This window comes from Cyrtonyx montezumae, unplaced genomic scaffold (assembly GCF_038088225.1).
Source record: "Cyrtonyx montezumae isolate F1298 unplaced genomic scaffold, pur_monq_1.0 scaffold_34, whole genome shotgun sequence".
Lineage (NCBI taxonomy): Eukaryota > Metazoa > Chordata > Aves > Galliformes > Odontophoridae > Cyrtonyx > Cyrtonyx montezumae.
In genome coordinates, this window is record NW_027072039.1 from 3,349,728 (window position 1) to 3,365,135 (window position 15,408).

At 40.1% G+C, this 15,408-nt stretch overlaps 1 protein-coding gene across 3 annotated transcripts in view; it reads left to right on the forward strand.

The window, feature by feature from the left end:
* Positions 1–15,408, forward strand: part of PALM2AKAP2 (PALM2 and AKAP2 fusion) — a 237,905-nt gene that overhangs the window by 93,193 nt on the left and 129,304 nt on the right. For 2 of the 3 annotated variants that reach the window (XM_065745187.1, XM_065745188.1), the window contains exons 4-7: positions 1,746–1,860; positions 2,433–2,454; positions 8,547–8,648; positions 11,879–12,583. In XM_065745187.1, coding sequence (XP_065601259.1) covers positions 1,746–1,860; positions 2,433–2,454; positions 8,547–8,648; positions 11,879–12,583 — 944 coding nt within the window. The remainder of the gene's footprint in view (positions 1–1,745; positions 1,861–2,432; positions 2,455–8,546; positions 8,649–11,878; positions 12,584–15,408) is intronic. The other variant, XM_065745189.1, reaches the window with a different exon arrangement.

Sequence of the window (15,408 nt, forward strand, 5' to 3'; positions counted from 1 at the left end):
AGAAAGAAAGAAAGAAAGAAAGAAAGAAAGAAAGAAAGAAAGAAAGAAAGAAAGAAAGAAAGAAAGAAAGAAAGAAATTACAAATCTAAACAATGTCTAACAATTCTTCTCACAGTTTTGAGGCAGTGCACAAAATCTGCTTTTATCATTACCTCCGATTGCAAGGAGTCTACAAACATTTACAGCCTTACACCAAATGAGTTGCCTTACACCATGTATACTCTCAGTGCTGTCGTTGTCATAACAGATGAACTGGTGTCCAGCTCATTTGAATTTTTCACGTGCATTTTGTTGTTGCAGAGTTCTGTGCCCTTCCATTTTCCAGTCTCTTCCTGGGTCATGTGTCTAACAACATGCACCAGGCTGCACAATATGTATTCTGAAATGCTGCTGAGCCATTCACTTGGGAAGAAAAGAGACATGGCACTAAAACCCCACTCACCCAGCTCCACAACGTAATTTCATCAGAACAGAATAGTCCAAATATCTTTGTCAGCAAGGTGTAAATGTACGTGGATCTACTAATCACCTCAAGGGACAGGGAAGAGAATGAAAACACCTTTCTGTTGACTTCTAAATTCATGAAATAAAAACATGGTAATCTCCAACGTCAGTGACAAATGATTTTTTTCACTTCAATTTAAAAATATTTCCTGGGAAGAAAAATTGAGATGAAAGAGTACTTTTGAAAAATTTCTCCCTTCAATGTTCCCTGCTCCAATTTCTTCTAATTCACTAGAATGAAATATTTGCATTTTCTTATCTTTTTATATTTACTTGGAGAAAGCATGAGGTGGGTTGCGACTGCAGTTTCTAACAACATCTACATTTGGGCACATAAATTTTGCAAGCAACCCAAGCTGTCAAGCTCCTGAAAGGAGTAATCCCTCCCTGCCTCCTCCCTCACTGCACACAGTGACTTTCTCCTTGCCTTCTGACTGAACAAGCATTAATAAAGCCCTGTGCTGAACTGAGATGGAGAAGAGCAAAAATCTGTAGCTTGGATTATCTGTTTCCAAAATTGAGAAAATAGGGACAATGATGTACTTAAAAATAAAGAGAATATTGCATAGTACTGGTGTGAATCACGTCAATAAAAGGAGGTTTAAGTTAAAGTAATGGAGAATCTGACCTCGTATATTTGTGGTTAAAGAATATCCCAAATTGAAGTGAACTGCATTTTCAGAAGTGAGTGTTGTTAGATCTCAGCAAGTTCAGCAAGGATGCTTGCTGCCTAGGAGCACTGTTCTCTGCATATTTTGTTGTGTGAAACCCCTGGGTTCTCCCATACCATCCGGTGAAGATCCAAGGCTTTTAGCTACCCTAGAAAAAAGCTCCAGCCAACTTCCAAAAGCTATTTCTACTTTCATTGTCTGTAGTATGGCAGCATTAGGAGGCACCAATTCCCCTAATCATTGCTGCATTTCTACAATTACATTCAATGCTCTGGTTTCTATAATGGAAGTGAGAGATGTTAAGGGAATTGGGATGAAGGTATACTTTTAGTTGATTTGCTCATTTTTTGCTGAAGTGTGTAATAAGAGAATTACATATTTTATCTTGATGCTTTACAAATAATTAACGTTCATTCACATGCTAGCAAATAATTTGTGGATAGCGAGTATAAAAGGCATTCCTTTTGACTTTTAAAATGCTAATTACTACCTTGGTAACTATATTTCATTGAAATAGTTTTTACAAGTTTTACTTTTGTGTGTATGTGCATGTCTGTTTGTTTCTCACAGGCTGGAACAAGAAATACAGAAATTAGAAAGTGAGGAGTCTCAAATATCTGCCAAAGAACAAATCATTTTGGAGAAGCTAAAGGAGACTGAGAAGTCCTTCGACAGCTTGCAAAAGGTATTAAAAAAAAAAGTTATTTGATCATAGACTGAAACCAAGAAATACTCTTAGCACTATTCAAAAATAGCAGCTATAACTCATACATTTACAGGAAGGCTGAGGGCAGTTGCAGAGCATTTATCTCAAACCAGGATGAACAAAAGCAGCAAAGATACAGAGGTGTCAGATCTATTTTTGTTTGGACTAGTTGGATTTCCCCTCCCCATTCCAGCCTTTTCAAAAAGGAGATTTAGTACACTATCTCCATAGCTTATCTGCATGGCAGCCATGTGAGTTTTCAGAACCCACTGAAAGATGTCAGGATGCCGAGAAGGAATCTCAATCTTCCCCCTCCCAGTGGCACCCAAAAAATAGTGTCTTTTGACATGAATGCCACTTCTGAATGGTGCAGCTTACGAAGAACAGCAAGAGTTCTCGTTGCTCTTACAACCGTGTCCCTCTCCCTTGGCCTCTAATTGCACCTAAGCCTGAGGAGTCAAAGTCCCAGTTATCCATTTAAAAGTGACAAAGAACCATAAAAGCAACCCCAGAAAGTTTTAACCAGTCTTCTTTCTTTTTTCTTTTCACAGACTTTCTCACACCAGGATGGTGGTAAGTGCCTTTTTACTGCTGTTTATCTTTGAGTTTAACAAATGTTATGTAGCTGTGTTGCAAAAGTTTACAGAGTGAGGATTCTTCCATTCATTGCATGTTTCTGATTTATTGCTAGAGCCATTACCTTTTTCTTTGGTGTTGCTATAGTGCAAGCACAAATGTCACTGTTGCTGTGGGGCAGCATTCCTTTGGTGGAGCTCCAGCTACTATTATGTACATACTAGGGAAAATAAAACCAGAGATGTCTTAAAACAGACATTGTCCAAGACATACAGACATCTTCCAAGTTACTGACCTGTTCCACAACATGACAGCCCAACAGTGCAGACTCCTTTTCACCTACTCAGTGACCTATCCTCCCCCTGCTTGAGCTCATACTGTTCACAAACTGGTAAATACAATGCAAACTACTCCTGATTTATGGTAACAATCCGCTTTTGATTAAAATTTGATTGCTTCTCTGATGACTGATATTGTATGTGTGATGATTGTCACAGAAGGAAAGCCTTGTGTAGGTGAATGAGGATGCAATAATTCCTAGCTTGTGAGCTCAGTGTGACAAGATATATGGTGAGTCTAAATACTGAGATAGAAATGCAGGTGTCTGAGCGAACAAAACATTTGGTTTGTTGCACAAAGTCTGAAGAAACTCTTGCACTGCACCACCAGGAGCAACAGGACTCAGGAACTGATTCACCTGCAGATAATTCTGTACTCCAGACACAGGTTACCAGCACCCAACTTCAAACTGATAAGATACAAAATTCTAGCTCCTTCGACTGCTGACAAAGTCATGCCCAGGCTTACTTAGAGCATGGGTGGGGAACATCTAGGATGATATTAACATATTATCACTACTGTACACAAGTGTAGGTTTGTACACAGCCCATGAGCTGGCTTAGATCTGATGGAAGGAGATTCTTTTGATTGATATTAATATTAGCTCATAACGAGGTTTTATTTTTACCTCAGAGATCCAGTTCAGAAATGTTAACTTCTGTTAACAGTGTAATTCAATCTTAAGGTTAACTTCAGGTGTAAAAAAAAATAATAATAACAACCCCAAGTAGGATGCTCTTCTATGAGAATTTGTTTTTCCTCTTTCCTGAAGCTTTTGAATTAGGCTGTCACAAAGTAAATAAAGATCCAGAATAGCAAATATTTTGTGGCTGGGCAGAGTTTTTTTGTGGCTGTTGATAAGTTTCCAAAAGAGGAATCGGTGCCTGCAGGTATTAGCACCCAATGTGTACAGCAACTTTCAGGACTCCTGCAAGGCACAGTCTGCATTGTCATGAGTTATATGATAAAACAGGAGTTAAATGAAATTCCACTTAGCAAATGTGAGGCAGTAGTTTCCCCCAAGGCTTTCTTCTTGTCGCATATCCATATGCAGTACTTTGTTCAACTTCACCATGCTTGAGATTTGTCTTGATTTCAGCAGATTGCTCCTTCAGACTGAGCCAGAAGCAAGGATAGTTTGTGATTTCTGCAGGTCTAGCAGTAAAATTATGTAAATAGCAACAGGCAGCTCACAGAATCTATGTGTGACCAGAGAAAGCAGGGGATATAGACAAGTTATTGGGTTCCTCTTCTGGAATCTTCATTTACCTGCCTTACCTCATCATCTTGATAGTTGGTCATCTTCTAGGGAGTTTTGTGAAGAAGCAGACTGCACTCTGAGGCTCTGGAAATGTTCATGGCTGTGAGCCATCCTGCTGACCCTGGTCTGCCTCCCATTGTGGACATGGTGTGGCTGTGCATCTCTGCATGGATAAAGCTGAGCTGATCTTCTGTTTTTTGCTACCTGGCAGCAGGCTGTGGTGGCAGCTGATCACAGTAGGAAGAGGTTATGTACATTGCTAGCTGTGAGCAGTTTGATAATGTGGATTTTTCCATCTTTCAAATACACATACAACTTGCTTTGTTGAAGCAGATCATCCATTTCTTAACTGCATGCTGCAGGGGAAAATGGTATGAACCATTGCATTGTACAGCAAGGATATGAAAAAACTTGAGCCAGTATGTACACTAATTGCTACCTGTAGTAGCAGTTTATTCTTCTGGTGCCTGAAAGACTTTGAGTTTATAAATCTCCTGTCAGTTCACTGAGCACATCCTTCCCTTTATTCTAAATGTAGTGATGATGCAGAAAGTGATTTACTCACCAGTGTATCACTCCGCATGTTTCTGTGCCATGTATGTGGTGTTGACACAGCTTTTGTGAATACAAAAAAAAAAAAAAAACACAATTGCAGAGAGCTCAGAGCCTGGAGGAATCCAGAATAAGGTGATGAGAGAAGGGAAGAAGGGGTTGTAGACACTGACAGTCAACCAAGTGGCTCTGTGTTCTTCCCAAGTGACTATTTTGACAATGACCATTTCTGAGCTTGAAATCATCCAGGCACAACAAAGACAAACCCCACTTTTCCAGGGTATGAATATATTTTGCCTTCATCTTTTGCTACACAAAAGAAAGCTGAGCAGGAACACCAAGGCTCCGGCCTGTGGTTCCATCCTCTGCAGTCAAGCTTCTGCCAGCCTGTCATGCCCCAGGCCCACAGGAGAAGCTCTCCACTCAAAGCCTGAGATAACACTGTGGATGTTGTCATTTGTTGCTGCTCAAGTCTGCAGGCGAAACCAGGCACTCTGTAATATTGTGCTGCATGCCTAGTGTGAACAAACAGAATAGAGAGTGCTCACACTCCATATGTGCATATGTCAGTGACTCATTGTATGATTAAACTAAAAGCCCCAGTTAAGATCCAGTGTGACTCTGTTGGCTGTTGACCTTAGGCTAAATTCATTTCCTGCAGCCTTTAGCCATCTGAATGCAAACTGTAGTCTGCTACTTCAGCCAGCGGGCAAAGACCACAACTCCAGCAACTTGCATGAACTGTTTGAATCCTGTGTATGTCAACATATATTTGGCAAATCTGTCTCTCTGGAAACCCGATGTGGATAGTTTGATTCCCAGCCCCTGGCGTAATGCCTCGTCTTGTTTCCTCTGCTCTGATCTGCATTGATGCAAAGCCACCTGCTCAGACCTGTGCTCCTGATCTTACAAGTGTGATGGGGGCTCATCTCTGTTCACCCTGCCTTAATGCTTTGCAACGCCATATGGCTTCACAGGGCAACTGCCCTGTCCTGGGTGCCAGTGTGCATGGCAGAACTTAGGAACCTGGTTTGCCAGCAGTCAGGCATCTTAAAGGAAATCTAACTCTTGGAAAATGAGCTCACCGTGAGCTATTTTGGGCAGCCCCAAAGGTTTCATTCTGTGCAAGCACCCTTGAAGGATTATCAGGCCATATATGTGTTCTCAATCACTTCATTAGTCTGGTAATACAGAGAAGTGCCATAATCCTAAAAAACAGCCTGTTGTAAGTAGCACGAAAAGCCACAGGACATTTTTTATGGCATTCTTAGCTATTAATAGCTCATCAAAGGTTGAAACGAAGCTATTGAATAGAGTCAGTTCAAATGCTTTAATTTATGATCTGTCTTACTTCCCATGTGAACAAAACACTAATTATGTCTCAGCCACTCCTTGTAAAACTGTTCGCTTATATTGTTTTTAGAGGTTCTATGTGCCAGACCTTGTTGCCAGCGACATAAAAGGATACAAGCTCTTTTCATCCAGGGTCAGATTTGGGGGGGGGGTGGGGCTGTCAGAGGAACAGCTAAAATGAACCAAACCACATCTCCCACTCTACATTCCACCTCTGATGCATGCACCCCCCCCACCCCCTTGAAACAGCATTCCCCCTCTCCAATAACTGGAGATTGTCAGAAGACCTTGAATAACATCTTAAGTATTTTATTATACATTTCTAAACCAAGACAACACTAGCAGCAGCTGAAAGACATTGCCTCCTAACACAAGATGCAAAAAAATAGAATACCTTGCTAAGGTATCAAGCATCAAAGTGAGAAGTGCTTGGCTTACTGCTGGACAAAAGCAATGGAATATGCTGGCTACACCCATATGTGGACAGACAGGTCTGTCTCTCAAAACACTGGGTGAGTGCAATGAAACTGTTGTTCCAGCCTCACACACAGTGGAGTGAATAATTACTTATTTTCTGCCACTTTCAGAATACAAAGTGCCTTCTCATTCTGTCCTGAAGGCACAGTCTCAACATTTCTTACTTCTGAGAAGTTACTTCAGTTTCCAGTATTAGCCTGCTCATTTGCTAGTGATGTTTCCCAGAATAACAATTTCTCATCAGAGGCAAGACATCCCACAAAAGAAAGCAGTTGTTACTGGCCACTGTTCAGTCAGCTGTGTCCTAAACAGTTATTTCTCCTAGGCCCTATTGCTAAAAATAAAAATTAAGGAAAAGAACCTTCGAGGAAACACTTTGCATTGAAAATATAAAAACTCAGTTGCCAAGGCTGAACATTTGTCTACTGAAGTGTGAAATAAAACAATATTTCCCTGACTTTTTTGAAAATTGTCTGCACTTCTGTAACAACTTCCTGACTTTCTTGAATGAATTTGCACTGTGCCTCTTTCCTCATCCTATTCTGACATGGGAAACTGATGACAGAGAAGGTATCTCCTTCATAGGATCATAGAATCATATAATGGTTTGGGTTGGAAGGGATCTTTTTAGAGACATTTACATTGTTCCAGTGATGGACTGTCCTCTTCAGGACTGCAATTACTACCTCACTGCACCAAGCAGCTCTGGAGTGCACAGCCAGCTGTTAGGGCATAAAACCATTCCACTGGCAGCAGGCACAGCTGTCCTGCCAAAAGAGCAGGTTTGGGGTCAGAGGTGTCTTGCTTCTGTTGGTAATGCTATCAGGTACAACATGTTTTCCTTGTTTTTTTCTGGGATGGATATTGGCAGACAAGGAAAATGACATATCTCCATTCACATGATAAATGGTGGCAGTTAAGTAGCCACCAACATGGCACTTAGTTTTCCCTCATCCTTCTCCATTTCACATTCACTGTACAGTGGTCTTTTTATCTCGTGACAACAAGAGACGCTGAGAAAGGAAGATTCAGCCTCATACCCTTACATGTGAACCAGGTCATACCAAGAGCACAGCAGCTTAATTTCACAGTGTACCTGCAAAGTACTCTTGGAAGACAACAAATGTTCAGTGCCAGACCAGATGGAACTTTTTGTTTGAATAGAAATTTCACTTTTTCCATACAAAACTCAAAACATTTCAAACTGATATGAAACAATGTGATATGTGTATATATATTTCTGCTTCTTTTCTTTTGTTACTCAAACTGAAAGTTAATTACTTGCACATCTTTCCTCGGAGCTCTTCTTTTAACTAACTCAGCCACTGAACCTTAGCAGAATGACAAGAAGTTATATTTAGCCCAGTTGTAAAACATCCCCCAGTAAATGTTTATAAAACATCTTTAATGTCTTTTCTAAAGAATATATTTAGCTTGTGGTAAACAACAATAAGCAAGTCAGCCCTTCCAGTGAGTTCTCTACTTGCCTGAGCTCTGTTAATGAGCAATGGCACTACAGAGGTGGCAAGAACTTAATAGGTGCTGCAGGCCACAGCAGGCACCCTACTAGACTATATCTATATGTTAATTCATTTTTAGCTACATTCATATATTTAAGATCAAAAATCCAACTGGCAGTTCTATAATATGCAAATAACCCATGCAGAAATAACAAAAACAAAAAACTGGTCTTTTGTCTCTTTCAGCCAAAAATAGCATTTTTAGGCTTTTCTATCTCTCAGTAAGATATTTGTTATGCTAGATATTACTCCAGGTTTCTTCCTTGCCCACCCCATCTTTTCCCCAACAATTCCCACGTATAGAGGTCACTGACTTGATAAATCCAGAACCTCCCGACAAATAATTTTATGTGTTGAACTTACACAAGGTTTGAGTCATCTGGACCCATTCCCTCCTACCTCAGCTAGTTTACTGAACACCAATCACACGGCAGTGACTTTGCACTTTGTTTGCTTTGATCCAATTATCTAATACAAAGCTCCAGCAACTATTGTCAGGGCTGACAACTTAACACTCTGCTGTCTAAGCATTGAAGCCACTGGGGCTCATAGCACAAATCTAACTGTTTCCTGTTCTCTGACACCAGATGCAGTAAATTACATTTGCTCCCAGATCCCTGAACTCCCAACCCTCTATTCACGAACAGCAGAGCCAGTTCCTGGGCGGGACGGAGCAAGCAGAGTAGCTGGTAAGTCTCAAGGAGCAAAGTTTTGTAATACCAATCCAGTAGCCATGAACTCTTCTTTGTTATATTGCCTTAATTGGTCAGGACTCCAGATATCATTTAAATGCCAGGAAATGCCATTTGATTAATATTTTGTAAATAAGTCAAGGCTTTTTAGGCAGCAACGAGTGCTCTCAAAACAATATATATTGACCAAACACATGCAGCATAGGAAATGTGCCTTTTATTTTTATCTATTTATTTATTTATTTATTTTGTGGAAACATTTAGTACCTTCCATCTCTGCTTAGAAAAATACACAATATCCAGAACATGGTTTTATCTCCTCCGTTGTACCTAAGTGACTCCCCTCGAGATGAATGAGACATACAGGCACTCACAAGCCTCTAGTCATGCTTCAAACATTGATGTAATTTTATACCACTTTGTTACCATTCTTCCTTCTCAAGGAAAAGGCTGGGGAGAATTATAATGATGTGGTTTGTGCTTGCAGCCATACAGAGAGTTTTCTAACACTTATTTTTTAGGCTGTGTGTGTCCTAAGTGTACCAGTGTGATTGTTAAAAGCTGCATGTGTTCCTTATTTTCAAGAGCCTTCTTCTCTAAATAGTGTATTCCCTATCTCAAAACAAAGCTGCTGGTGGCTACATAAGAGGTGTCTAGAGGAATAAGAAGAAAAGGTGGCTATCTTAAAGAATGAGCTAGTAAGCATAGCAAAGCAGCTTTTGCAGCTAAGGCACTGTAGACCACTATAGGATACATCATTTAGTACAGACATCCTGTCAAAAGCCATACTAAAAGCTTCTCTTCCACCAGTGCTTACCCTGTCTAAAAAACAAGTTTTTCACTGTATGTTTTGTGCTATTTTGTTGATATCAAGAATACAAACATTACTTTCACTCTTTGTATGCCCAAGAAGCCTTGATCACTTATTAGTTGAGAAGAGTATTGCACATGTGCTCAAGGGTAGACTGTTAACATCCATCTTAATACATGTTCAAAATCTATGAAGATTTTTTTTTTGAAGAACAGCCTCAGAATCCCACTGTTCAAAGCTACATCACAGGCAGAAGCCAGATCTTTTCAGATGTGCGCTGGGATCTTGTTGTCATGAAGCACTGCGTCAATTTACACTTTAATTAAAGCTTGTACAGAATACTTGTCCTCATGAATACAGGCTGTCATCTTCAAGTACTGCTTTCAGTTTCAACTCTATTGTCAGGCAGCTTGTATTGTATTAATAGAGCACATTTTGTAGTAAATAAGCTCTGGTTGAATAGAGATATTTTAGAAATCTGCTTTAGTTCAGTTTTCAGCTATGTTGACAAGCTGGGATGATAGATTTTCCTGCAGAGAGCTAACGTTTTGCAAATCAGTGGATAAACAGGATTCTGTTATTCATTTCTCCCTCGGTAATGTGCTTCACTAGTGAACAGCCTTCCAGGACTTTCAGATATATTTATGCATTTACTTGCACAAGTAACTTTGATGTGATCTCCAGGATAAGTCATAAAGCTTAAGTTATATCAGAAACACTACTGCTAAGTCATGACAGATGAAATGTTGACAGTGGCAAATGTTTAAGCAGATTTGACTAACGCCAAGTACTCTAGGATATGACCACACTTGTTAGCTTTCTAAATAAGATCTATCTTTAGCACAGTGTTCCATGCAGTGCTGGAACTTGATGAGCAAATTCTTCCTACCATGTAGAATATTGTCAGCTATACCCATTCTACAATACCTGAATTTTCCATCTAAACATATAGTGGTGTTCATGATGTGCCACATGAGTAACTACATAATGCTGACGAGAGATTTCATTTTGAGAATACAATAAAAAATATTCTACTACCTGAGAATAAGACTGAAAGAATACATTATATGTGTAATTTTTAATACTAATAGTGTTTAAAATACAAACATAGCAAGCTGCACTGACTCTTGGACAATTATAATTCCATTTTCTGGGAAAAATAATAAAAAAAAAAAAAAAAAAAAGGAGGAAGAAAGCCAAGACACCAGTTTCTGGTGTCTCAGGTAAGAAAAACCACGATTATGCCATTTAGGTTCATTGGTGGAAACAGTCATCATAAGTTTCACAAACACTTCTCATTGCTTGTGGTAGTTTGTAAGTGTCTGTGAATGTCTGTTCAAGAATGTCTTCATCTATATGCAAGGAATATTTAAACTAAAGAACACTTCTGCTTCTGGAATATCTGTAAAGCCTCTGCATATTTTTCTTTGAAAAGCTATACAGTGAGATGCCATTATGTCTCAAAATGAGGGTTAGAGTGATGAATACTACTCCTGCTATGTGATCTCAACTATTTTCATCTTATTGCTGCGTCTTTCTTAATTGCTAGAGAAGTTTCTTTGATATTCTAAAACAGCATCCCTCACACAAGTATTTTTATCCATTTTTTCATCGTGCTTTGAAAATTGGTTCAATATTACTTTTCTTCAACTTTCCCCTTTGGAAACGATGCTTAGGGTCTCGTTCGAAGAAGGGAGGGAGCACTTTGAGGCCATTTTGTCTTTTCTGTTAACCTGCAAACAGAGGTCACTGTTGAAGTCTTGGTGTGGAAGAAGAGATCTGTCCTGTCACAAGTCTGCAGGAGAAACTACCTTGTTCCCATGTGATTTTGTTTTCCTACTTGTAGAACAGGGGTAAAAAAAAACGGTTCTCCACCCCCCTAAAATGTTTTGAATGCCATAGATGGAAGAGATAAGCAAGTACAAGTGTTTATCAAGTCTGGGTGTTACTTGCAGCAAACAAAAATTCTCACCAGCTAACTTGTAGTTTGATGATAGAAAAGGAAAAGAATGCAAAGAGGTTGCTGGAGATTAGTTTATCTTTGAATTCTGAAGCAAGTTCAGAAGGGAAAGACTGAGGCCAATCTGCATGCTGTCACTTCCCTTTGTCTAAAGTACACCTAACCTTAGTGCTCTTGGCACTCCTAATTGACCAGAGGCAGTTTCACATAGTGTGAGCTGGAAGACTCTGTCCCGTATGACACAGGTATGCCTTGCCTCCAGCTGCATAAAAAGCTGTAAAATAGTAACTGTCTCTGCTCACAGCATTGCATCCCACCTCTAACGTAGAGCACTTGACCCTTTAGAAGCAGGTGATAGGAAGAGGGGCACCATAGTTTTCTTTGTCTGTTTGGCAATTAACCATTCACTGGCTTTTTTTGTTGTAACATGCACTTCCTTTCTTGTTTTCATTCAAGCTTTGTGCACCATGGAAATTAATGTGGAGAAAGACAAACAGACAGGAGAGACCAAGATTGTCTCTGCTTCACCTGTTGGCCCAGATGAGGCCCATCAAAGAGGATTCAAAGTCTATGATGATGGTACCAAGGTAGTCTATGAGGTTCACTCTGGTGGCACAGTGGTAGAAAATGGAGTACATAAATTAAGCTCAAAGGACGTAGATGAACTTATGCAAAAAGCTGGACAATCAAATGTAAAAGGAGGGTATGAAATAATGACTGTGTCAGACAGAAATGCAGTAGCTGATGGAAACCTTAGCCATATGAAGGAGCAAATGCTCTTCAAGGAGGCAAAGCTGGAAATGGTACACAAACCAAACAAAGGGCATGCTGTGAATCCCCAGCCCCAAGACAAACCCCGTGGTGGCGAAGTTCCAGAGGCCAGTGCAGATCAGCCAGTGACAATGATATTTATGGGCTACCAGAGCATTGACGATGAAGAGGAGACAAAAAAAGTGCTGGGCTATGATGAAACCATCAAGGCAGAGTTGGTTCTGATCGACGAAGATGACGAGAAGTCTTTGAGAGAGAAGACAGTGACAGACATCTCCACCATGGACGGGAACGCCGCTGAGCTGGTCTCTGGCAGGCCCCTGTCGGACACGACAGAGCCCTCCTCTCCTGAGGGGAAGGAAGAGAGCCTGCCCTTGGAAGCTGCCCCAGGTACACAAAAGAAAAAGCGCTGTCAATGCTGTATTGTCATGTGAACGCCTTCTCCTTCCCCACTCCGGCAGCTCCTGCTCCATCACTTTCCTAGACCTCATTGTACTTCTAGCTGCAATACTGTGAACTGGAAGTGAATGCCTCCATTGCCTTGCAGTTGGGTTGCTTTGATTTCTAGTTCTTCAGGAAGAGGAACGCATGGTTATTTTCCCATCAGACGTACACTTTGGGGTTCGAGAAGTGGTTGGAGATTTTATTTTTTTCCTTTATATTGCAGAGTGAGAGATAAGTGGGAAGTGGAACAAATGTTTTCATATTTATTTGATTTATACATATATATATAATATATAATGAAAACACTTTTTACATTTTCTTTGGATATCTGGCAGGCTTGATCAGTTTCCTAGGATTTTGTGGGAGTCTGAATTTCACAGCAGCCAGATATGTGAGCCTTAAAGAAATGTCGCTTCTCTTTTTTAAGACAAAAATCACATTTAAACATTATTTTATAGACGCTATTTTTTATTTCTCAGGGGAAGACTTAGATCATTTTACTGTTTTAATTTGCTAAAACTCAGATGAGTCCTTCCTGAAAGGTTTGCGTAGTTTTGTTTTATAGTAACTTTTCAGTTTAGTTTGCAGTGTCACAAAAATCCATCAGCCATTTCTGCTTATTGGTAATACCAAAAGTGGACCTTAATTATTCTTTCTAGAAAACATATGAATGATAATTTTGCCTTATGTAAATCTTCCAGATTACAGTATTGTACGTGAACTTCATCTCCCCAAATTACAACTGAAATTAACTTGACAAAAAAAGAAAAAAGATGCAGCTGTAACACCAATTGAAATGGGGTTACTGATCTAATTATTTGCCTTTCAGTAACTCTGCTGATGTTGTATATGAAGTTTCCTGCTGAACTCCAATAGAGGAGAGATACTGCTTTTGATTTCCCTAGAATATAAGTAATCTCTCACTGTCTGACCCTGCTCGCACTGAATTCAGCGAGCAAATTCTCAGTGCTGCAAATATGGGCAGGGCCAAAGTTTTGTTTTGCATTAGGAAAATGTTATTTCTCGTTCAGTGCACCTCCAGTGCACTGACATACTGACAAGTGATGGGTCTGATCCTGCCATACTTACCTAGCCAAAACTCCCGTGGAGGCCTGCTGGAGTTTTGTTTAAGCAGCTGTTTCAGAAAGCGATCCTAGAGCCGTAAGGCCAACGTTTTCAAAATTGCTGGTGGTTTTGGATGCTTCACTTCCCTGTGTGGGATACTTCAGAGAGGTCTGATTTCCAATAAACTTTTCTTCTACCCCCTGAAAATCAGGCCAGATGTCTCAAGGTGAAACTTTAATAAGGCAAACGCATCCAAAATCAATAGATGCTTCTGTATTTCTCGGTCCGTTGTTTCTTCTGACTACAATGAAAAAAGCAACCAGCTTTTTTTGTGGTAAGATAATATGAGCCTGATTCTTGTCTCACACTGGTTTTGCTTCGGTGCAACTTCACTCACTCTGGTGAAGTTAGTCTGGATTTGTAACATTAGAAGTGAGATTGAAAATCAGGATTTGTATTTTCTGATAGTGTTAAAAATACTGAAGAGTATTTTGAGGCGTCTTTGAAGCTATCAGACTTTAAAAATGAATAACAACAGAAAAAAATATTAAAAAAAAGAAAAGAATGAAAGAAAGCAACAACAAGCCTCCTTTCGTTCTGAGGTGGTTCCTATGGTATTTCTGTACTTTCTTGGATGGTGCTTTTACTGCATTAATTGTTAGTTCAGAGCATCTGATTAAACAGTTCTTGCTCTGTACTCTTTTCTTTCTGTGCCAGTAAAAAAAGACACTTGTTCATTACAAAGGTTACATGAGGCACACTAAAAACAGACACAAGAAAATGCAAAAACTAGTTCCTTTGTAAGATCACTTATCTGTCAATACGGAGTTGGTCGATGTAACATTTCATCACTGCCCAGGTGACAGTAATAAAAAGAAATTGGTGATAAGAAAAGAGAGCCACATCCATTTGACACCTGCGGGAATTCTGCTGGCCTCTGTATTTCCTTCAGTGGCCAGATGTAACACGTAATAGATTACTGCATGTTCCCTCAGCCACAGCTGGGGCTTTTGGATGAGAGAAGGACCAAACTCATCAACAGAAACTCTGAAAATCATCACTTGACTGAGGCCTACATGATTAATGGTTGTATCAGAGAGGAGAATGGCTGCAAGGTTGTGCACTGTGACAATTATTACTGGTGGCTGTTTGCTGGAAGCTGTGTTGGAGATTGGCAGCCTATGTTTTTGTTGTTTTGGAATGTTTTGGGTTTTTTGTTTTTGTTTTTTTTTTTCAGAAATGCTGACTATTTACAAATGTCAATATTTCTTAAATCAAGGCCATGAGCTTTCAGCTCTATCATATGTCCTCATGAGGCTGTCCTTGTGTTAAGCAGACCAAGGCAATTGACCCCAGGGGCTGAGCTATCCTGGCTCATCCCATTACCAGTCATCAGCCTGGCTGTGGTAACCCAGACCCTGACATCATCATACGAAGCCATTTCAGGGCTTTTTGTGCATTTCCAAGGAGTTAGGTGAGGTCACTGCAGCTCAGCTGAGGAGCACTGACCCATGCAGCTATAGTCACCTCACCACAGCCTGGTCCACCCCAGGCACTGTGCAACGGGGAAACAGCCAAGGCTTCAATTGGGCATGCTTAGGCTTCAAGAACTGCAACATAAACCAGAGGGGACAGTAAAACAGTTTTCACTTCATTCCTGCATTTCAAGGGCTTCTGGAGCCAGATTTGACCCACTCGGGAGCCAG